The sequence below is a fragment of the Rosa chinensis genome, chromosome 3 (assembly GCF_002994745.2).
Source record: "Rosa chinensis cultivar Old Blush chromosome 3, RchiOBHm-V2, whole genome shotgun sequence".
NCBI lineage: Eukaryota > Viridiplantae > Streptophyta > Magnoliopsida > Rosales > Rosaceae > Rosa > Rosa chinensis.
Genome location: NC_037090.1, coordinates 2,832,215 through 2,855,906, shown reverse-complemented (window position 1 = coordinate 2,855,906; position 23,692 = coordinate 2,832,215). Strand labels below are relative to the sequence as shown.

Genomic DNA, 23,692 nt, shown 5'->3' with positions numbered 1-23,692 from the left:
GTGCCAAACTCGCTTTCTTTCTTGGGCGAGAATCCATCGAACCTATGGGCCTCCCGCGCTTTCTGGCGGGAGCCATGGGTCTAGCCACTACGTCACCCATATAGGGGACGTTGGTGCCATTCTCATGTACTCTTGAGATGGCATCATGTCCTCTAGTGTTAGGGACATCAATCCTTGCAGGCACATTTGCAGCAGGTATATGTGATCTTGTCACTTTAGCGATATCAGAAAACGCATCAGGCATTGATTCTGCTACGTTCTGAAGATCGAGAATCCTCCGCACTTCTATTTCAGATTGTGCTGTTCGGGGATCAAGATGAGACAGTGTGGGGACAAACCACGACAATTCCTGTCTTTTCTGTTGAACATTATTGTTCATGTCTCCCCCTAATGATGGGAAGACTGTCTCATCAAAGTGACAATCCGCAAATCTAGCGGTAAATAGATCACCTGTCAAGGGTTCTATATAGCGGATAATGGTGGGAGAGTCATATCCAGTATAAAGACCTAATCGTCTTTGAGGACCCATTTTGGTGCGCTGTGGCGGCGCAATTGGCACATAGACTGCACACCCGAATATTCGTAAGTGTGAGACATCAGGCTCATACCCAGTGACCATTTGGGAAGCAGAAAATGGTTGGGTGGCAGTGGGCCTCAGACGAATAAGCACAGCTGCGTGCAATATTGCATAGCCCCAAGCAGAAATAGGGAGATTGGTGCGCATAACCAATGCTCGAGCAACCATTTGAAGTCTTTTAATGGCAGCTTCTGCGAGACCATTTTGGGTGTGTACATGAGGTACAGGGTGTTCAACCTCGATCCCAATGGACATGCAATAATCATCAAAAGTTTTTGATGTAAACTCTCCAGCATTGTCAAGACGAATTGACTTAATAGGATGATCAGGGTGGTGAGCCCTTAATTTAATGATCTGTGCTAGGAGTTTAGCAAATGCAGCATTTCTCGTGGATAATAGCATGACATGTGACCAGCGTGTCGATGCATCAACCAACACCATAAAATATCTAAATGGTCCGCAAGTTGGTTGAATAGGTCCACAAATATCACCTTGTATTCTTTGCAAGAATGGTATATTTTCTTTAGAGTCCTTTGCATAGGATGGTCTTGATCCTACCTTGGCTAAAGAGCAAGCCTTGCAAAACGAATGATATGAAGTAGTTCTTTCGACCAATCTTTGGTTCGTACTTCTTTTCGTTTTGAAGAATGGATGTCCGTGTGAAGTTTTTAATATACGGAGCATCATATCACGACCTGGGTGACCCAAGCGGTCATGCCAAAGTCTATATGTGTCAGAATCCCATAAATTTTCATTCATGACATGGTTGGATTCAATTACTCTGATAGTGGTTGCATATAATCCACTAGAGCGACACATAAGTTTCTCTAATACTCGTGTATTTCCGTAGTTATTAGAGGTAATGCAAAGGAACTCTTGTCCATTCTCACAATGTGTTTCCACATGAAGGTCATTGGCTCTTATATCTTTAAAACTCAATAGGGTTCTTCCAGCCCTAGGAGCGTATAGAGCTTCGATGACATTAATATTCGTGCCATTTGGCAACAAAAATTGAGCTGGTCCTCGACCATGAATCAATTGTGATGATCCTGCCATCGTAGTTATTGAAGATCGACTAGGCTTCATCCATAAAAATAATTGCATATGTCGTAATATAGTATGTGTGGTGCCACTATCAAGAAGGCATTCCATTTCTCCGGAAAACATACTGAAAAAGGATAAAGTTCGGAATATTAACACATGTCCATGACATTGAATGCGATACTTTATTGATAAGGAAAATAACCAATGATTACATCAAGGTTTCCAAAGTCTATTCCAAAATACAATCAAACTTTATACAAATTGTAATTGCTCATTCCGTTTGGTAATTCCAATGAAATATGACCAGGGAAGTAGAGAGATGTTGGTGGAGCAAGGCTCGCTTAAATACCATGATCTCAATTACTTTCCTAGACATCATATTTCATTGGGTACGCCATATGAGAAAAAGTCAATACAATTGTTATTGATTAAGGCACATTTGCCCTTGGAAAATAGAAAAGGACTATTCTAATCAAAGTCTGCTACATCCTCGTGCATTTGTTCAGCTTTGAAGTCCTCTATTGTGAGATTGACATCTTCACTATCTTCATTTTCGGCAAGGTTGGATTCTCGCTCCCTGTTTTGCCTATACTCTTTGTAGCTTGCAGCTAGTTGAGTACTTGCACGGCATTGTTTGAGCCAATGCTCGATTGATCCGCATCTATGACATACGTCATTATGGTTGCCTCCTTTCATTGGAAGTGCAGTTTGTCCATGTTGTGGATATTCCCTAGGAGGGTTACTGCTACTACCACGCCTTATGATGCGACCTCCACGGCCCATATTGTTATTATATTCACCTCTCCCACGTGTGGAGTTGCCACCACGTGTGAAGTTGCCACGTGTGGAGTTACCACCACGTGTGAAGTTGCCACCACGAGTGTCCGCTTTAAAGTTGCGGTTTCTCTCTTTATTGGGGTGGTTATATGGGCCCGTACGCCTTTCTTGTCCCTTATTATTAGGGTATTGCTGCTTGCGCCCCTTTTTGGGTGCATTATAATTTGCCTCACGGACGCTCTTGGTTCCAATGGGCCTAGAATGATAATTCTTTACAAGGATGTTGTCGTGCTTTTCAGATACCGACAAAATATTAATAAGCTCATTAAACCTTGTAATTCGTCCAGCATTGACTTCTGTGCGATATTGCTTTGATATCACAATTGCTGAGACGGGAATGGTGGAGAGAGTCTTCTCAAGTAGCTCATCTTCTGTGAGAGGCTTTCCACAGAACTTCAACATGGCTTTGAGTCGAAGAGCTTCCGAATTATATTCTGCAACAGACTTAAAGTCGGAGAAGCGTATATTATTCCACTGAACCTTCAAGTCAGGGAGGAGGGTATCTTGGATATTACCAAAACGCTCTTCTAGCGCTACCCATAAGTCTCGAGCATCTTTCATTGACATATACTCTAGTCTGAGAGCTTTATCCATATGGCGCCGCATCAAGATAATAGCTTGTGCATGCTTTGTAGGTGTTCTTTGGAACACAAGGCCTGGATCAGGAGCTTGAATTATGGGCAATATCCCTCTTGAAGTGAGGTGGTTCTCAACGTCGGTTACCCAACTATAGTATTCCGAACCCGTTGAGTCAAGCATTTGAAAGTCGAGTCTAGGTTCATTCGACATCCTGAAGATAAGAGAAGATATATTAGTTTCGGAGTTCAAAACTTCCACGAAATCTAAAATCAATAATCTTTAGATCAAAACAATGATGTTTTGTGGACACTCTTAGTCCAAATATTATGAACACTCTTAGTTCATAATTACGAACGCTCTTAGTTCGTTTAGCGTGAATTTCTTCGAATTCCGCTTTTGATTGTAAGTTCCCGAGAAAAATAAAGAGAAGAAGAATAGAGTAAAAACTCAAAAGCGGGAACTTTTAGTAAATAATACCTTGGAATAATATTGCCGGAAGTTGTCCAAAAGTCGCCGGAAAAGTTGTCGGAAAGTCGCCGGAAAAGTTGTCGGAAAGTCGCCTGAAAGTTGTCCGAAAGTCGCCGGAAAAGTTGTCGGAAAGTCGCCGGAAAAGTTGTCGGAAAGTCGCCGGAAAAGTTGTCGGAAAGTCGCCGGAAAAGTTGTCCGAAAGTTGCCGGAAAAGTTGTCGACAGCTGCTCGGCAGATGCCCTGCAGGTGGCTCGGCAGCTGCTGCGCAGGACTCGGCAGGGGCTTTCGGCAGCACTTCGACAGCGGTTCAGCAGCGGTTCGATTTTTCCGGTGGCCGGTTCAGGCTGTTTCCGGCCGGTTCTGGGGGTTCTGAAACCGGTTCTGAGCTTCTTGAATCAAGGGCTTTGATATGAGCTAGGGTTTGGAGGTTTTTTGCAAGTGTGAAAAAATGACTTCGATCGGAATATGAACTACCTCTCCTCTTTTTAATTTCGATTCTAATTCTAGAGCAATTTCGTGCTGATAACGTGTTTGGGGACAAGTATGAAATGATAAACAGAGAGAGAGAGTAAAATTTCTGTGAGAATAGAGATTCAAGTGTGTTTATTCATCTCACACAAAGAGGTATTTATAGGAAAATATTACAAGTGTGAAAGCTCAAAGAGTAACTCAATTTGATAACCTCTACATTTACAGCTGCAGCCTTCTATGGTGGCTGTGATGATGATAAAATGCCATGCTTGTTGCCCTTTGGCATAAAGCTTGTCACACAAGTCATAATACCTACATTATACACTCAAGTACCTATTTGTATACATGATATAGACATTTATACTATGACTCATGTTTTGTACATGTGAATCATATATACTACAACAAAAACATTTTTTCAACTCACCTTGGGCAACTAAGGAAATCATTGCAGCTGTTATTTTCCTCTTGCTCACTTTCTCACAAGCTGTGTGCTCTGTTATTATGGTTCTTAGATCTTAGAGGTTAAGTAAAGTTCGATTGTTCACAGTCGTCACTTTGTTATTAATTAATAAGGAAAGTTGAACTTCAAGTTCTCCTTGCAACTGATATGGGAATATCTACCAATGAATTAATGTATCGAATATTAATGTACTAGTTGTTGCAACATACTCACAATCACATTGGACAACATATGGGAAGTCACTATAGCCTCCTCAAACAAGCTTGTGCTTTGCTCTCACTTCTTAGATGTCAATTAAAGTCTAGTCTTTGTGTTGCTTATATTGGTAATATTGTTGTTGTTTTTTTTTTTTTCGGTACATATATTGGTAATGTTCATAATCAAGGAAATCAATAAGTATTTTGGTTCTTCCTGCTTTGTGCACTTGATCTATCTGTGAAATCCTGATAGGGTAAGCATAATAAAACCAAATCCATCAATTAAGGAACTCATATATAAAATAATGTTTGGGTCTTGGGACGACCATCATTTTTTTTTTTTTTTTTTGGCTTGGATCGATAGTTAAAATTTTTGGAGACCTGAGTGTGAAGAAACAGAGCAGAAGAAAAGGAAAAGAAAAACTATAAAGTTACCCAAGAGGCAAGAGCTATCGTAGTGTGTGATTGATTGAAGCAATAACAAATCCAAACTTTTCATACGTAACCCTAAACTTTTGCATGGCAGTGCCAACTCCCGTAATGTTGTTCGGGTTGTTTCTGATTCACGGCCCGAACTTCTCATTTGCCTTCAACCGCGGGCCGGTCGGCGGTAGCTTGTTCCCGTCTTCCGGCAAGTCTCCATCGAAATCGTCGCAGTCTCCTTCGTCTTATTCCCACTCGCCGCCGCGATCTTACTCAGCTCAGCCTTCAGCACAATCGCCGCTGCCCACATTCGCACGCTCTCCTCTGTACTTGCCTCCGATTCCGCCGTCCAAAACGACGCCGTCTTCGTCTTCTCTGTTGACCTTTGTGCGCTTTCTTGACTTTCTTTGCAATTGCGGTTGGTTTAACATTCTACGGTTTCTACCGGTACTGGACTACGGCGTAAAAAAACAGCTACTGCTGTCGTCAAGCTTCAAGTAGGTTGAAACTTTCTGTGTTATTTGTGTCTTTGATTATGAATTATATACTGCTAATTTATCCATTCAACTTATATTTTGGGTAATATTTTTATCTCATCGTTACGAAGGGATTAGAAAGGGCATACTTTGCCATTCATATTTATATCTCATAATTCTATTCATACCTCCAAATACTTTTTTGAAGTTAACATTGACTTTTATCAACTTGTGTAAAATGACCGAAAAGGGCATAGAAGGAGCAAAAAACAAAAATCAATGCTAGCCTAAGAGATGCAAATCGATTGATAGTTTTTGAAAAAAAAAAAAGTAAAAAAAAAAGGAGGAAGTAGAAGAACCAGAGAGAATTTGATTAAGAAAGAAGATAACTATATTATATTCAAAATGCGACATATATAGCTTGTGAAGTCTTTTATAACTTGGATCAATCAAATTTTCTTTCTTTCTTTTGATCAAAGAGGTAGATCAATTCAGGTTTACATAAATTCTCTTTTTTCTTCTTCTGCTTTTGGAGTATCAACAGCAAACGGTATACCTCGATTGTCTACTTCATCTATGATGTATCTATGACTCTTTGGTTATACTTCATGTTGTCGTTTGCTTTTTGATCAAGAACTTCATGATGTCATTAATCCTTGAGAGTTATAAACTTATGAACCAACCTTATTATTACGAATGTAAACATAACATTGAATTCTCCACTTATCAAGATCAAAGGTACCATCAAGTTACAGACAACATAGCCTACAATTTTTTTTAACAATAAAATAAAATGATGAGTTAATAAGATTTGACAACTAGAGGAAAAGGGCGATACGCAGCATGATTGCAGCAACCTCTTTGCAGTCACTGCTCTTCTTGAGTTCTTTTTTGAAACCCTAAGTTTGGTTAGGTTTATGAGGTAAGGATATTTTGGGGATGTTAAGGAGGTCTAGTTAGCAAATTGGGTATTCAAAAAGTAAATTGGGGGTCTACTAAGTATAGGAGGTCCAAATATCAAATTTAGAGGTATGAATAGAAGCACACGATTACAAATATTTAGGATTGAATGTGGAAAAGTATGATAGGAATTCCATTAGAACTTCATTATTTAAGATTGGATAATAGACTACAATTATGCTACATTTAGTGTTTGGGATGGTGACATTGTTCTAGAAATGCAGGTGATTCTTTTCGAGAATCAGTTATACAAGCCTAGAATGTATCCGATCATATAATTGCATTTAGAAGTTCGTAGCAAAGAAATAAGGTGGTTGTAAGATAAGCATCATGCCATCATCAAGGATGAATTGAGTTTTATGCATGTGTATCAGTGTATATATTCTGAACTTGAAGGAGAAAATATATGTGAAGCTATAGCTACTACCTATATGTAAAACTTAGAAAAGTATAATCTATATATATGTTGTTTGTGATGCCCTTTTAATGACTTTTCAGGTCTATATGCTGGATTGGTGGGGGATGGACAAGTGTTCTCTATTAATGTTGTACTCTGTATTAGTCTGTAAGGTTGGTTTGTTAGGCAAGGCATGGTGCTAGCATTGAAGCCACCCTCAAGTGCAAGAGGTACAAGTTATAGAATAGGGGATTAAGTAAGGATGTCGAACCACGAGGATTGGTAAATCCTTTCCTAGCTAGGGAAAATCTAAGGAAAAAGTAGAAGAATATGCAAATGTACAATCACAAACAAAGGCTCACAAGTGAACCAAAGTTCATGGTGAGTATGTGCAAGATGGTGTGCAGATATTTGATTTTGATTTTGAGATTGGTTTCTATTCAAATTGAAACAATGAAAGCAAGTAATATAAACTAAGCTAAACTACACAAGTTGTTATCAAATGGATGGGAGTTAGGGCATCGGGTTTCACCTTTTGCCCCCCTTGCAAGCATTAAAGCAATTGAATATGAATGATGCAAAGCTAATTGTCCAACTACCCTCTTAGCATCTGGATAGGACTACTAAGGCTTAAACCCCTTTCATTTTATTAACTCTAACTGGATAAGTCTAGAACTAACTACCTAGAGACAAATTCAATTACCGGATAGGTCTCAATCCTTTGCCCCTAACTGCATAAAGCTTAGAGTTTAGGTAACCAAGCAAGCAAACCAATCCTATCTCTAGGTGATTTTAGCTCACTACCCTCACATGCACACATGGTGTGCTTTCATGCTCCCTTTTTGCCTAAAAGTAATCAATCTCTAGGAAAAACTTCATGTCATGGCAAACACATAACTCAAATTGATTAGGTCTAAGTAATGCATTCAACTATTGACTTAGCATGTGAGAATGACAATATGAATTTGCATCAATTTAGAAACAAAAGCATCAATACAAGCAAGTTTGGCTAGGGTTGAAGAGTAATGCATTCAACTATTGACTTAGCATGTGAGAATGACAACATGAATTTGCATCAATTTAGAAACAAAAGCATCAATACAAGCAAGTTTGGCTAGGGCTTTCAACCCTAGCCCCAACTAGTTCACTACTCACACATAGCTAGATACACAAGCTTCAACATTCTATTAAACATCAAATACATAAAGAGATAGAGAGTAAAGGGTGACTATTGATGATGCCGGAAGAGGTGGTGGAGATGGGTCTCCAAGAACATGATGTGGTGGTAGTCACCTCCTTCTCCTTGCTTCAAGCTCTTGATATTGGTAAGAATAGTAAAATTTGGAATCTCTAAGGTGAGTAGTGGTGTTGAGTGGTGGAGGAAATGGAGATTGTAGTGATGGAAATGGTGGTTTTTGTGGTGGAGATGGTGGTTTTAGTGGTGGAAATGGTGGTGTCTTCTCTAGAGAGAAAATGGATATTGGATAGGATGAAGATTATTGAATGGAGTCAAGAAGTGCTGAAATAATTGGTCTTTGGCATCTCTTTGATCAGCTATGTATGTCCTCTTTGGTCCCAAAGTGTGCAAGAGATGCTCTTACACCATTGTCCCCCAAATGGTCCCAAATTGGCAAGGTGACAAAAGGACAAAGTGTAGGAAGATATTTAAATTTCAAGTGATGGGATATTCTCACAACCATGGTCCTCCTTTGCTGGAGAAAAGGCCTCCATGAGTGGCGGCTCGCTGGAAAAGTCGCCGGAAAAGTTTGCCGAAAAAATCACCGGAAAAGTCAATTTGCAATTTTCTTCCAATCTCCGTGTCTTCTTCCCCTAGCTTCAAATCTTCACATTTCAAGCCTCAAATAGTCATTTTATTCTCAATGTAAGGTTTCCTACAAATAAAAGGAAATGGATTAAAAATGGTAAAATAGCATGGAAGACAAATCAATTTTCATAATTATGGGGCACAATTACATAAGTAATTTGTGACTTAACACATGGTCACTCCAAAAATATCTTAAATCAAATTACTGAAACTGCATATACATCTACGTCTACAGGTTTGAGCTATGTTTTGACTGGTGAACTACCTTATCTACCAGTTACCCTCTTCTCATTGGTTTTTGAACTTTTTTCCACATTATATATGCAAGATATATATCTATATATATATATATATATATATATATATATATGTATCATGCATATATAATGTGGAAAAACACAAACTATAACTTAATTTAGATATTACAAATGTTCAGGATATACATTATAACCTATTGCGTACATGCTTCTAGGCTGCTCAAAAGAATGAGACAGAAGATGCTAAGGAATTCTTCAGACAACTTTCTATGGAAGAGAAGGCTAAATTTGACGAAGAGACCCTTGTCAATATGAACAACATGAAAAAGCGCTCAACAAGCCAATCCACTGATGCGTTACACAGAGAGTATATGTGGTAATAAGGTCCAGATGAGATGACAACTTTCCTAATTTCATTGTAGATTCTTTCATTTATACTAAATGGCAAAACCCCTGCATGTTTTGATGTAGATGTGTGATAAAGTAATTTGGGGTTCACATTCAAAACCAATTGGTAATGGTTGGAGTGGCCCAAACCCTTATAAACTCATAGGTAAGGTCCTATTTTTCTCATGTGGGATGTATAATCTCAACACGCCCCCGCACATGTGGCGAATTTTCAAGCCATACACGTGGACAACATCGGGTGACGTGGAGCCTGAATGGAGTGGCCCAAACTCTTATAAGCTCATAAGGAAGGTTATTTTTTTCCAATTTGGGAGTTATATTTTTCACATTCTCAATACGCCCCCGCACATGTGGCGATTTCTCAAGCCATACACATGAGCAAGTTATATTGGGTAACGGTGAGCACATGTGGCCATCGCTGAAACCAAACACGTGGGTAACCCGCTCTGATACCATAATAAAGTAATCTGGGGTTCACATCCAAAACCAATTGACAATTGATTGAGTGGCCCAAACCCTTATAAACTCATAGGTAAAGTCTCATTTTTCCCGTGTGGAATGTATAATCTCAACGGTGAACATTATCCTGTTTAATTTGATTTCGATGACCAGGTTACAATTTTGGTGGCTGCTCAAGGAGTACCTAAGGTGCCCACCATCAATGGCCACTACAACAAAATAGGGTATTAGTGACCAAATGTCAGTGACCATTTCAATAATGGTCACAAATACTATTGAATTAATGACCAATACTATTGGCTGGTCACTAACACTTTTAGGACCAACTAAATTCATTTACCCACCCATTGTTCAAACTTTAATGACCAAAAATTTTAGTACTAGTGACCATTTATTTTGGATCACTAACGTTTTGAACTAATTAAAAGGTGGTTTCCCTTTAGTGACCTAAACTTTTGAGGTGGAAGGATTTTTTTCTCTTAAATCTTGAATAGGCGGGTTCTTAAAACACGCTTTTCAAAATGAAAAAATGGGGGTATTCTAAAGCGCTATTTTGAACTCACAGACCCAAAACATAAAATCCCTAGCTCACAGGCCCTCTTATCTTCTTCGACCTTTTCCCTCACTCCATTGTTCTGTTCTTAAGTCATGGTGGGTTGAGTCCTGAATTCCGATCACCTTGGACCACCCATTCGAGCACGTACGGGTGTCATTCTACCTCAATTTGCTGAAGAACGATTCCAAAGTTAACGGTCATGTTATGGGCTTCGAGCCCGAGCAAATTACGATTCGGTTTCGATATCCTGGATTACAGGTTTGTTTCTGGTAAGTAAGCTTTGAGATTTGATTTTTGTAGTGGGGATTTTTTGAGATTTTGAAATTATGGGTGCTTTATTGATTTTTGTTGCCCATAGAGAGCCTCGACTTCGACTCCATCGGCGGCCAGGGCGAAGCTCTCGTCCCTGTCTCCAGGAAGTCCCCGCCCTCTATTTCAAAGAGGACTTCGCATTGGAAGACGACGCCACCTTTCGCTCCACCTACCCCTTCTCCGGCGTCACCGAGAACCTCGTCCTCCAGTAGAAGCTCTCGCATTACTTGGACCCAGAACTGTGTTGTTGGAGACACCCAGAGCTAGAAAAGGGGGCCGACGATATCACTATCGGAGCAGTGCACAGACAACAAAAAGACAAGGTAAGAGCTGATTCTAATTCCAATAAACGAATTTGAGTTTCATAAATTGCCTTTTGCAGCTCAGCTGGCCCAGCTCAGCTGTAAGAGCTCTATGTATGTATTTATTTAGATGTGCACTGGAATTAGGACCTCTTATGAGTTTGCTTCCTATCTGGCTTTTCTCAAGTTTGCCTTGCTTGGACTGTTGAAAGGTGGAAACTTTCGATCATAAACCTTGGTAAAGATTTCTTCTTTTACCTCATGTAGGCCTGCAATACCTAAGTTTTCAGTGCCTTATCATCCTTGCCTTGGGAAAGGATAGGCTGAACAAACAAAGTTAGCCGCGAGCTTGCGAGCACCTCGCAAGTGCTATATCCACCTCCTTTATAGGAGCCTTGGGTATTTAAATTCATTCTTGTCACATGTTGAGATTTGGTTTTGTGATTTCGTGTTCAAATAGGTTGCAGTAGGAAAGTCATCAGTTGTCTTCTGTGTTTACGCTATCTTATATTAGTCACTCAACTTTGTTCCAATAATGGATACTAGCTTAACAATATAACTTGAAAGCCCAAGTCAGTACTTGGACTAATATCTACAACTTCAAGTCTCCATTGGTGACTTTTTCCTTCTCTATACTCCAAACCGCCACCAATGATTTCTAGAATGACAATACATTTGGAACTGGTGGAAATATGTGAAATTCGTAAGGGTTCTTTCAAGGATAGGCAACTAGTAGCAGTAAAGCTGCTGACTACCAGACAAGAGATGAGAAATCTGCAGGCTTTCAATCTGAACTTGGCATTATAGCTCATGTAGACCATCCTAATACTGCCAAGTTAATTGGCTGTTGAGTTGAATAAGGAATGCACCTTGTTTTCAGTTACCTCAACTTGGGAGTTTAGGTTCTCTCCTGCATGGTCCAAAGAATGATATTCTTGATTGGAATAAAAGGTGTAAAATTGTTTTTGGGGCGGTAGATGGTTTGCTGTATCTTCATGATAGTTGTCAGAGGGGATCATCCATAGAGATGTCAAGGCTGATAATATTCTACTGACACAAGATTTTGTGCCTCATATATGTGATTTTAGCAAAAGTGGCTACCGAAACAATGACTCATCACAATGTTTTTAATTTTAGGGTACATTTGGTTAGTTTACTCCTGAATATTTTATGCATGGAAAAATTTGATGTGTATTCTTTTGGGGCCCTACTTTTGGAACTTATAACTGGTCGTCCATCTTTGAATTATCCTCAACAAAGCCTTGTTATTTGGGCAAGGCCCTTGCTTAATGCAAACGACCTCAAAGAGCTTTTGGATACTTATTGGTATTGGTTACAACTATGACAGCACAGAGCTGGATCATATGGTGTTGACCTCATCTTTATGCATAGAACAGTCTGCTATTCTACATCCTCTCATGAGTCAGGTTGTGGTACTGGAGGTGATGATTATGTCACGAAGTGTGCCAAAGAAATGAAAAGGAGGTCCCTACAGAGAACATACTAAGAAGAATGTTGGATGCACAAACATATAACTCAACAAACTATCTGAGGGATCTCAACCGAACAAGCAAATTGCTTTTGGCTCTTGAAAACAGATTAATGGAATCTTCTAGAAACAAATGTTAGTTCATTCGTCTAGTGTGCTTGCAAAGACCACATGGTAATCTAAGTTGGTTTTTTTTTTTCCATGTTATTTGCAAGCAGTCTCATTACCTGAAACTGTGACTTTATTCATAGAGTGTCTGATAAGTTTTGTGACATGTATACTGCAACATGTTATGAAAATAGTTTACTAGAATTTTTATTTACCTTTTTGAATTAATTAAATTGTGCTAGCTATGTTTTAGTCTGAAACTATAAAGACTGAGTACTTCAATTTCTTGTACTCTCACAGGTGGAGCTTCACCTGGTGAAGGAGATCTAGGTCCGATCAAACTCCTTCTTTGAGGCTCAGAGCCAGTTGGAGGATTTGAATGTGAAGATCGTTGAGGTACGGAATCGGATTCGGGAGCTTAAGGAGACCATTTTGCTGTTGGATGTGGATTTGGTGGACTCTGCGAGGCAGATTCAGGAGCTCAATGTTACCAGGAGTAATTTGTTGGCTCTTCAACAGAAGCTGAGGCTGATTCTCTGTGTCAATCAAGCTCTTTTGGTTCTCAAACTGGTACTTCCATTGCACTTTATCTCTTCGGTTTAGTAATGCATATCGATTCTTGTATGTTTTCGACTTTACGACAATTGTTAGCTGTTTAGTGTAGAACTTTATCTCTTCGATTTAGTAATGCATATCGATTCTTGTATGTTTACGACAATTGTTAGCTGTGTAGTGTAGAATTCTAGAGTTGTAGTAGCTGTTTACGATTTTAGGGCCAGAACAGGTAGAACCTGGTGCTTCAGATATATAGATGGCAGTTGCACTATAAAATGGCAATTTGCAGTTGGTAATGTTTAGGTATATAAGACTTCATGCAACCTCATAGTTCAACCTCAGTAGCTTTGGTCTCGGTCACTCACTTCATGCAAAATTAGCTCCTAGTATAAGACTTCTTGCTAATTGGCACATATCAGTAACAACCGATTGACACAATGATATTTGATTACTGGTATTTTGAATAAATCTTACTAGGACTCAATCTAGGAAAGTCTGTAAGATTTATTAATGTTAAGATTTTTTTTTTTTCCTGGCATTTCTTCTCTTTTCTTGTTTTTGTACAAGTACGTAAAGTTGTATCCCATTCTCTATCTTCTGTTGTAATATTCTTAGTAGAACTAGAAATATGATTATATAAAAAATGTTTTTGATTAACCTGGCTGCATTGTAATTTGTACAGTTACATCTTATGACTATAGGCAACCACTTTGTTGATATAAATTGATATACTTTTTTCTGTCATACAGCTTGTTGCCTCTGCAGATTGTGCTGGAGCTTTGGATGTCACGGACGACCTACAACATTTGCTGGTATTTTTCTTTTACTGTTTCATTGTTTTGTTTTGTTGGAAAAGCTAGTGTTTTGCAATATACATTCCTATGGGCAATGTGCAAGTGTTATTATATTACTGATGTAGTAGTACCTCTTTTGAAGGTGGCAGGTGATCTGTTATATGTAATTTTAGATATTTTAATTTGTCAGTCATCTTCTGCTTGCATCCTTGATTTGATATTATCTGTCCTTGTATATCACCGATAGGTTGTGAGTCATACTGATCCTCAAATCTGATATTTTCGGTGGTAATGCGGGTGTTTGTGTTGAATATAGATACTAGAAGATTATTCTCACTATGTGTTTCTGATCCACCGTCTTCCCTGTCTTCCCTTAGTCCCAAAATCTTTTTGTACAATCTTTCAATTACTCAATTGAGTTTTCTTTTTTATCTAATGCCATATTGTTTGTGTTGAATAGAGATACCAGAAGATTATTCTCACTATGAGTTTCTGATCCACCTCCCAGGATATTGTCCAAGTATGTGGTTTTTGTACAACACGAAGACACCGTCTTCCCCGTCTTCCTTTAGTCCCAAAATCTTTTTGTATAGTCTTTCAATTACTCAATTGAGTTGTGTGTTCTCTGTTTATCTAATGCCATACTGTTTGTGTTGAATATGATTTATGATTGTGTCTTTCCATTGCTGGCGGGATTGTAGTTTCCAGTATGGTAACTTAGTTGATTTGGTAGATGGACATACATCAGTACTTTATCATAGGCGTCGGCCACTGGTTACCATTGTATACGTGAAGGTATGCATACACAACTCATTGGGCTTTTGGAATTATATTATATTATGGAAACATTATTATAGTGTATGTAGTGAATACTAGGCCTTTTTAGATGCAACTCTTACTACATTAGGATAAAGGTTATAACTTGCTATATATGTTTTGTTATATTGCAGATTTGGTCTAAGCTTCAAAAAGTACGTACATCTTGCAAACCCTCATTGAAGGCTCATTGAACTTCTAGAAAGACTTGAATGTATTTCTGTTTATTTTGAAATTGTTATCAAGGATGGATACTAACATCTCTATATTTTAGATTTGCGAATGTAGTATTTCAAGATGGAGATATTGATAACTAGTTTTAGAGTACATTTCACTTTCTGGTGTTGGACTACATACTGAATGCTACTTTTAGCAGGTTATTGTATGAAAAAATGTTTGAAAATGTAGCGACACACTTAGTGATCAAGTTTGTTAGTTATTAACATCAAACTTAACAACCTATAATAATTGCCAATTTAGTTACCAAATTATCAGTAATATGGTCACTAAAATTATTCAATTTAGTGACCATTGGTATCACAATTTAGTGATGAACTTGTAGGTCCCTAATGTCATTATCATTTGTGACCATATGATCATGGTCACTAAAGACGTTTTGAATTAGTGACCAAAAATTGTGGTCATTGAAGACATTTTGAATTAGTGACCCAACTTACAATTGTTGGTCACTAAATAGAATCAGTGAGGGACTTATAGTGACCACCTAGTGACCACCCGAATTTGGTCACTAGCCATATTTAGTGACCAAATTTGCTAGTTTTAATGACCAATGTAGTGGTCACTAATACCCAAATTTGTTGTAGTGGGCACTGGTGACTTGAAGAAGGCATTACAAAATCTTGGATCCATTCCCTTGAGCAAAATAGTTGTAAGAACAAAATTACTTCGTGTAGTAAGTTTCTCCTTTAAGATTTAATTTCTGTTCTTTTTTGTGCAGGCAGTAGATGTCATACGAAAATTTGTCGATATATTTATTTTATACACATTTTCTTATAAGAATAGGAAATGAAATAGAGATACCTTAAAATAGGGGTTAAGTATAATTTTCAAAAGTTATGTATAGGAAACCTCTTGATGCTCTAACACTCTAGGAATTACGTCCCCAAATAAATAACAGCTGCGTTGCTCGTAGCGACACCACAACAATCACCACCTCATTTCTTCTTCAATTCTTCTTGTCCTCCGAGAAAGCCACTGACGTGAAATCCGAACATGGCTCTCCGTCAACTTTTTATCCAAGGAACATACTTGAGGTTATCGCCTATAAGATTTTTAAAAGCTCTCAGGGTGTTTAGGAGACTCACAATGGCAGCCGTACTGTTGTGTTTTTTGTTGATGTATCATTTGAATCCAACATTGGCTGCCTCAGGTGGATCGGTCGGCGGAGATTCTTGGTCGGATTCCGATTCCGATTCCGATTCGGATTCGCATCTGTATTCCTCGGATTCGGATTCATGGTCGCACCCATCATCAAGTCCTTCGAAAACGAATTCGCCCGAGGAGCGTAAAGGTCAGGCAGTTTTTTGTTTGTTGATTATGGGGGCAATTGTGGTGTTGGCATTTACATGTTCATCAAGATCTACTGCCACTGTTGTCAAGCTTCAGGTATGTTTCAATTGACTCTGTCGTTTGAGTTTCTGATTGATTATCGTTTATCTAATTTTTTATTTTTAGATTTAGTTTTTTAGGGTTTAGGACGTGTATATATGAGAAAGAACAATTACTTCTTTGATAGTTTTAGGGTTTAGGGAATGTAAGGTTTTGTCGTTAGGATAACTTTGGCTTTACAATAGGAATTAGGGTATAAATGTTTAACTTTCTATGCTTTAAACGCAACCTAGGGTTATTGTTCCTGCAATGAGTGCAGTACGACATACTCATTGGCGAGGTCTAATATAATCGAATTTGTAAGTTAGCATCTCTTGTAAAGTATATGTAATACGGTAACAAACCCCACACAAATCGATTGGTGACGACCTAAAAGTTAGATAGATATGTTCTATGAGTGGGCCTTCTTGATGTTAATCGGGTAATCGGTGATGCACTTCATATATAGACTCTGGTACGTAGGATTTTACTTTTCACTGGACAAGTTTTACTCTTAATTTTCACCATCTCTCTATCACATCTTCTCAGGTTGGTCTGTTGAGCACAGCGCGAACACTCCTAAAGGATCTTGATCAGATAGCTGAAACTGCAGATACGTCTACTCGCAAGGATTTGAGCCGTGTTTTGACAGGTAAACCTTATAATCAGTTATTCTTTTCTAAGTTGGTGAATGGAGAAAATGGTAGTTTCCTAATGCCACGGTTGAACATATTTTTGTTTGAAAGAGTAAATTTTCAACAGTGGAAGTTGTTTGACTTTGAAAGAACTTATTATTCATTACTGGGTAGACAGCTAGGTTGATAGGTTATGATAGATATTGTAGTATTCGTAGTTCAACATATTATTACCATATGTTATTATGTTTATTGACATTCGGAACCCTAAAAGTACCTTTAATTTCCATTATAATTGAAGTTTTCTTAAGATGGCGAGACAGAGGTGGTTTGGTGCTATGAGCAAACTTTGACATGGAACTGATCTTTGATATTCCATAACTGTTTTAAATTTCTGATGTTTTTAGAGTTTTTCTTCTTCCTTTGGTTGCAGAGGCAACAGCAGCTTTGCTTCGCCATCCTCATCATTGTATCTCAGGCTATTCTTCTGTAAGTTAAAAATCATCCCCTGAAGTAGTACTTGGTTGATCTTCTAAAGTGATTAACGAATACAGAAAAAGCTAGCTTTAGGTTAGAAATTTTTAGACTGGGACTCATAACTTCTCACATGCTTTTAGGTGGCTCCCAAAGAAACTGTGAAGGATGCACAAAAATGCTTTAATCAAGTTTCATTGGAAGAGAGGGCTAAATTTGAAGAAGAGACACTTGTTAATGTGAACAACATAAAAAGGAAAAGTACAACAAAGAGACCTAAGGGATTGCACAATCAATATATAGTGGTAAGTTCAACTTGAGATAAACTGTTACTTTCAAAATGCATTTCCTAGTTTATAAGTAATCCTTGCTTCCGTTTCGATTAAACAGGTATGTTTTGTATTTGATTTAATCCTTGAGGCTAGGGATATCTTATTGGTATTTGCAGTACATCTTTGAAGTTATGTAAATCTTGTTTTCCTTAGTTTATATGTTTTTGGAAAATGTATCATGTAACATACGCATGTGTTGATGTATGAAGCTCTTACATTGTGAAGCTTTTAATCTTTTATGGTAAATCTGATTTGGTACAATATATGATAGACAATGTATAAGCTCTTTAGTTTTTCTTTTTCTTTGATTCAATTTAATGACTAGGTTACCATTCTCGTGGGTGTGAAAGGAATGCACAAATTTCCGGGCATCAATGATAATAGTGACTTAAACGAAGCCTTGCAAAATCTCAGATCCATTCCCTCACGTGACTTATTAGTAAGGATAAATTTCTTACTTCAGTAAATTATAAATTTCTCGTTTGGATATGTGCTTGTTAATGTACATTTACTTTATCTTTTCCCTCCAGGCAGTACGAGTGTTATGGACTCCTCAACAGGAAAATGATACTTTGTCGGAGCAAGAACTACTTAAAGATTACCCCCTTCTGAAACAATTTTGAAAGAGGATATATATATATATATATATATATATATATATATATATGTATATATGATGTACATACAAAGTTCGTAGGGTTTAAGAATTGGTAATCTATACACACATAGAGCTACACCCATTCTACCTTTACTGTATAGTTTTACATAGTCAAGTTACAACAAGGAAAGCTACAGTACTTGGATAATGAATATTAAACTTGAGGTTCTTGCTAATACATTCTATTTCTCATATTGACATTGTGGTTTTGGGGTTATGAAATGTCCAGTGCAAAATCAAAAGGGCAAAAGGTTATCTAGCCGTCATCTAAAAAAAAAAGTTATCTAGCCAACACCGAAAGTTACCTTCTACATTAGTTTTTGTATAGATAACCTTTTAGTGAAAGTGCATTCATTTACGGCATAGATTTGGTGTCAAGGGTTGGATTCAGCTCGAGTTACAACGCCGTCGTTAAGATGATTCTCAGCAGTAATGAGTAGAGTATGGGCTACAACTATAAACAGAACGCAAGTAATCATACGATATTTCCGCTATTATTTACACAGATTTCATACCATTCGATATTTCCATTTCCATGGATATTCAATAATAAGAGTCCTAGGAGGACTATCAAAAACGAAATATCAAAAACACCCTCGGGATGATAGTTGTACGTGGATAGCTATGCCAGGGGTGGTTTATGGGCCGACATTTTCTTTTCCTATTTAGTCGGGGTTAACCAGAAAAGGAAGAAGAAAAGAAGACAAAACCCTAATTAAGGGTCAGAAGCCACAAGGGTTAGAAACCTTAATAAACTACAAAACCCAGTGCCACAATAAAACCCTCCTCCGTCCTTGAAAATACTCCAACAACTTCCATGGCTGCATCTGCGTTGCTCGGAGCCAACTCCTTGATCTCATTGAAGCAAAACTCCCCAATCCCCTTCTCCCGTCTTCGTTCTCTCCCCACCAAACCACTCCAGTTCACCTACTTCACCACAGCTACCTTGAAAACGCAACCCTTCTCTTCTTCTTCTCCCAAATATGATCTGAAACTTAAATGCTCCTCGGAGAATAATCACTTCACATCAGACGATGCCTCTCAGTCAGAAGTCAACCCAACACAAGACCCACTTGAGACCATCGCCAATGAAATATTATCGAATGTTCTCAAGGGACTGAACACACCTGCAGTAGAGAACCCACCATTTGATGCTATCTTCAATGAAACATTCTCGAACGCTCTCAAGGGACTCAAAACACCAAAAGAGAATCCTAACCCACTTGAGGCTATCTTCAATGAAACATTAGCGAGTGCTCTCAAGGTACTCAAGACACCTGCCATGGCTGCCGTGTTGTTGAGTTTGTTATTGACGTTTAACTCGAACTCGTCGTGGGCCGCCTCGGGTGGTCGGGTCGGGGGAAGCTCGTTCTCCTCACGCTCTTCGTCATCATCCTCGTCAGGGTCGTCGTCTTATTCTTCTTCATCATCGTCGTATAGATCTTCAAGTTCTTCACCTTCGTATTCGGACACGTCTTCAAGTTCTTCACCTTCGTATTCGTACACGTCTTCAAGTTCTTCACCTTCGTATTCGTCATATTCAACGCCTTCATCATCGAGTTCTTCGTCTACTACCTCAATGTCCGAGGCCGTAATTTCGCTGTGCATAATCCTTCTGATTTTGGTTCTGTTGGCTATCTGTGTGTCCTCTGTGGGCGAGGGCGCGGGCGCGGGAGCTGGCCTGGCCGCATATTCTAGTGTTGCTGCGACCTTAAACGTTGTTAAGCTTCAGGTATTATGGTTGGACTGACATTCTCTATTGTTGATGTCTTGTTACTTTTCATTTCTCTGATGAATGGTTAGTGTACGGAGTAATTTGAAAGGTTATTACCTAAAAATAAACTTAAACCCTGAACCCTATGAAATGCTACTTGGTTAGAATGAGTAGAAAACTATTTGCTCTATTGTTCCCGTGAATTTGCTAATATAAACAAAATTGAAAAGTAAGTGCCCGACATTCAAATCTACAATCCAACCCCAGACTACTTGGGATATAGATTGGACGGGCAGTTAACCCCTCCCCCTTTTTAGTTATTGTTTCTCCCCGCTCATTGAATTTGACTCCAATCCATGGGTTCCTCAATTCCGGTAAGAGAACATATCATTAACCTAATATTTATTTTGACTTTTTATAAACGTACAACTTCCTCTTTCTAATATTTCACTCTCGTTTTGTGTCCAAGGTTGGTTTGTTGGGTACAGCTCGAGCACTCCAAAAAGATCTTGATCGTATCGCCGAAACTGCTAATACTTCTACCCGCAAGGGCTTAAGCTATGTCTTGACAGGTTTGAACTGTATATAATTGAAAATTTTATATTGTACCCTTAATGTATCGATACTCCATGTTCGCCATGTCATTACATTTCATATGTGCCTCCATGACACCTCCCAACATATCAAACCATGCAAAAGACCAATTTTCTATTCAAATTGTCATGTTTTTTAATTTCACCGGTGGAAAATGGTCTTTATAATATGTTCCAATTTTTTCTAACAATTTTTTCATAAAATAATCTCCTTTATAATCAGTTTTTCTCTTTCTCGTTTAGTTTTACATTTTCTTTTTATTTTTTTTGTCTTGATAAGTTGATATATAATGTCTTGACTTTTGGAATTGATACTCCCCTGTTTAAATTTATGGGACATAAGTTGAGACAAAAATAAGATCTAGATTCTGTGGATGAGCTTTCTGCATTGGGTTTTTGTACCAACATAAATATGCACATATGTATAAATATATATATATATATATATATATATATATATACTAGTCTGCAATCACATACTCTGCATGTGCAAAAAAAATTTCACTAAAAAATTAATATTTGTAAATAGTGTTAGATATATGCAGATAGTGGGTAGGGGAAGTAAGGGTAATGCAGATAGTGGGTCGGGGTAGTTATCTACATAAGAAATTTTTTTGTTTTTTGTTTTTTGTTTTTTTTTTTTACTTTTCTGTTATTTTGTTAATTACATTTATATCCCTAATTTATTAAATATTAATTTAATATAGCTTATGGTGTGAGGGTATTTGAGTATTTTTATGTCCACTTTGGCTAACAAACCCTCTTTTCTTAATAATAGTATAGATATATATATATATATATATATATATATTTAAACTCTTAGCCTACCTCACTCTTATATATGTCAGTGAGAATCGAACCCATCACCTTTACGATATATGTATATAATATACACGTTCATTTCCAGAAAAGTCTAGTTCTGAAATTTTATTTAATTTCATTTGATTGCAGAGGCAACTGTAGCTTTGCTTAGACATCCTGATTATTGGATCTCAAGTTATTCATCTGTAAGTTCAATATCTTCTCTTAGACGTACTTGGTTGTTCAGTGCAAGTCAAGGTGCACCAGTGTTGTGGCCAAAATATTAGAGACGGTGGGAATCCATCACTAATTAGGCGGTATAGACCACAAAAAGAAATACTGTATTAGATTGCTCAAATTTATAATGTTTTACATACTTGTATAGGTTACTCCAAATCATAACATGGAGGATGCGGAGAAATGCTTCAATAAAATTTCTATTGAAGAGAGGGCTAAATTTGATGAAGAGACGCTTGTCAACGTGAACAACCAAAAAAGAAAAAGCTCGACAAGCAAGGCTGATGATGGATTCCAAAACGAATATATAGTGGTATGGTAACTGCATTTCCCAATATTAACATTATCTCTTCTGGCCTTTTAGCATTATAACGTTAACAAAAGAATAATACGTTAAGTATTTAATTTCCGGAATTTTTTAAGATAAATGTTCATTTTTTTTGTTTCTAACTGAATGTTGATGCTCAGGTGACATTATTAGTTGCGATTGAAGGGAGGCATAAGTTGCCCACCATCAATGGCAGCGCTGACTTAAAGGAAGCATTGAAAAGTCTCGGATCCATTCCTTCAAAGAATATACTGGTGAGAATGAAATTATTACTTTGAGCAATGAACTGTGGATTTGTCCCTTTGACAGTTTGACCGATGGTTCACATATATTTTTTGTTCGTTCTCGTGTAGGCAGCAGAAGTGTTATGGACTCCACAGGAAGAAAATGACACACTGTCCGAGGAGGAACTAATAGAAGATTACCCACTTCTGAAGCGTTTATAGGAGAGAATATGGTTTGCAAATTTAAAAGTTGTGTTCAAGCAAATGATGTTCTTTTGAATTACAGAACTAGAAATTTTAATACTTAATCGTAGATTTTTAAATAAATTAATTCAATATGGCGAAGTCGATCTACAAATCAAACAACAGAACCTACTTGTGCCCTTTTTTGGATTGTAAGTGAACATGGCTTGAAACATCATATCTTGTTTTGTGTCTGTAGACACTAAAAATTTAATGAAAATAAAATTCATTAAATAATTCGATCAACACTTGAAATTATGATCGAACAAATTTAGTCGGCATGTGGGTCTTATAAAATGTGCACGTAGCTTATGAGTAAACAGAACCAAGCAGACTCAGGGAATGACACGTGGCGGCATACAAAAAGTCTGACAGCAATAAATAAATTTGTTCCAACTTAATTAGCTGATATTAAGGCGGATCAATTAAATTAAATAAATTGATTCCAAGTCAAATCAAGTATTAAATTTCACGCTGATTAGATGTCAATTTATTTAAATTGATAATCAAGATGAAAATCAACCATCAAATTAATTGGCTAATTCCTTAATAGTCGTGATTAAATCAATTAATTAAAGCTGATTGATTTGATTATACTATTAATGACATACAATTAAAATCAGCCATCAAATTAATTGGATAATTCCTTAATAATCGTGATTAAATTAGTTAATTAGGGCTGATTGATTTGATTATGTTATTAAGGAAAATACAATTAATTACGTGTCATCAAGGCATTCCAAATGAAGAGAGACGCCGACACTATAAATACCCTCTCTCAACTCGAGAGAATGACTTCAGCCAAAAATAGAGAAGAAGACACTCTCAAAATTTCTGAAGACTCCCAAGCTCGTGTGAAGAACCATCAAGCTGCTAAATAGCCGGTTCCTCACCAACATCAAGTTAAAACGTTCGTCACTTGTCAACCCTCGTGACCACCGTCCAACTCAAGATCAAGCATCAAGCCCTTGAGTGAAATTCATCGTCAGAGATCGAATCATAGGATTACCAAAGATTGTAACCCATACTTAAATTAATAAAATTATTATTTTTGTACACGTATCTGCATCTT

The 23,692-nt window shown here is 37.7% G+C and overlaps 2 protein-coding genes across 3 annotated transcripts; both read left to right on the top strand.

The window, feature by feature from the left end:
• Window positions 1-15,908: 15,908 nt before the first annotated feature.
• On the top strand, window positions 15,909-18,637 carry LOC112191635. Of its 2 annotated transcripts, none has more exons than XM_024331018.2 (6): window positions 15,909-16,399; window positions 16,931-17,033; window positions 17,450-17,505; window positions 17,634-17,795; window positions 18,148-18,261; window positions 18,353-18,637. In XM_024331018.2, exons 1-6 carry the CDS (start codon window positions 16,007-16,009, stop codon window positions 18,443-18,445), a joined length of 921 nt encoding a protein of 306 aa, XP_024186786.1. In that variant the 5' UTR covers window positions 15,909-16,006; the 3' UTR covers window positions 18,446-18,637. The 2 variants fall into 2 exon arrangements, with proteins under 2 accessions (XP_024186786.1, XP_040371743.1); XM_040515809.1 differs by having other exon boundaries at window positions 18,173-18,261; window positions 18,353-18,403.
• A 660-nt stretch (window positions 18,638-19,297) lies between these two features.
• LOC112192564 (uncharacterized protein DDB_G0271670) lies at window positions 19,298-22,638 on the top strand. Its single transcript, XM_024332357.2, has 6 exons — window positions 19,298-20,212; window positions 20,664-20,766; window positions 21,739-21,794; window positions 21,974-22,138; window positions 22,294-22,407; window positions 22,507-22,638. The coding sequence occupies exons 1-6, from the start codon at window positions 19,298-19,300 to the stop codon at window positions 22,597-22,599; spliced, it is 1,446 nt and encodes a 481-aa protein (XP_024188125.1). The 3' UTR covers window positions 22,600-22,638.
• The last annotated feature ends 1,054 nt before the right edge of the window (window positions 22,639-23,692 follow it).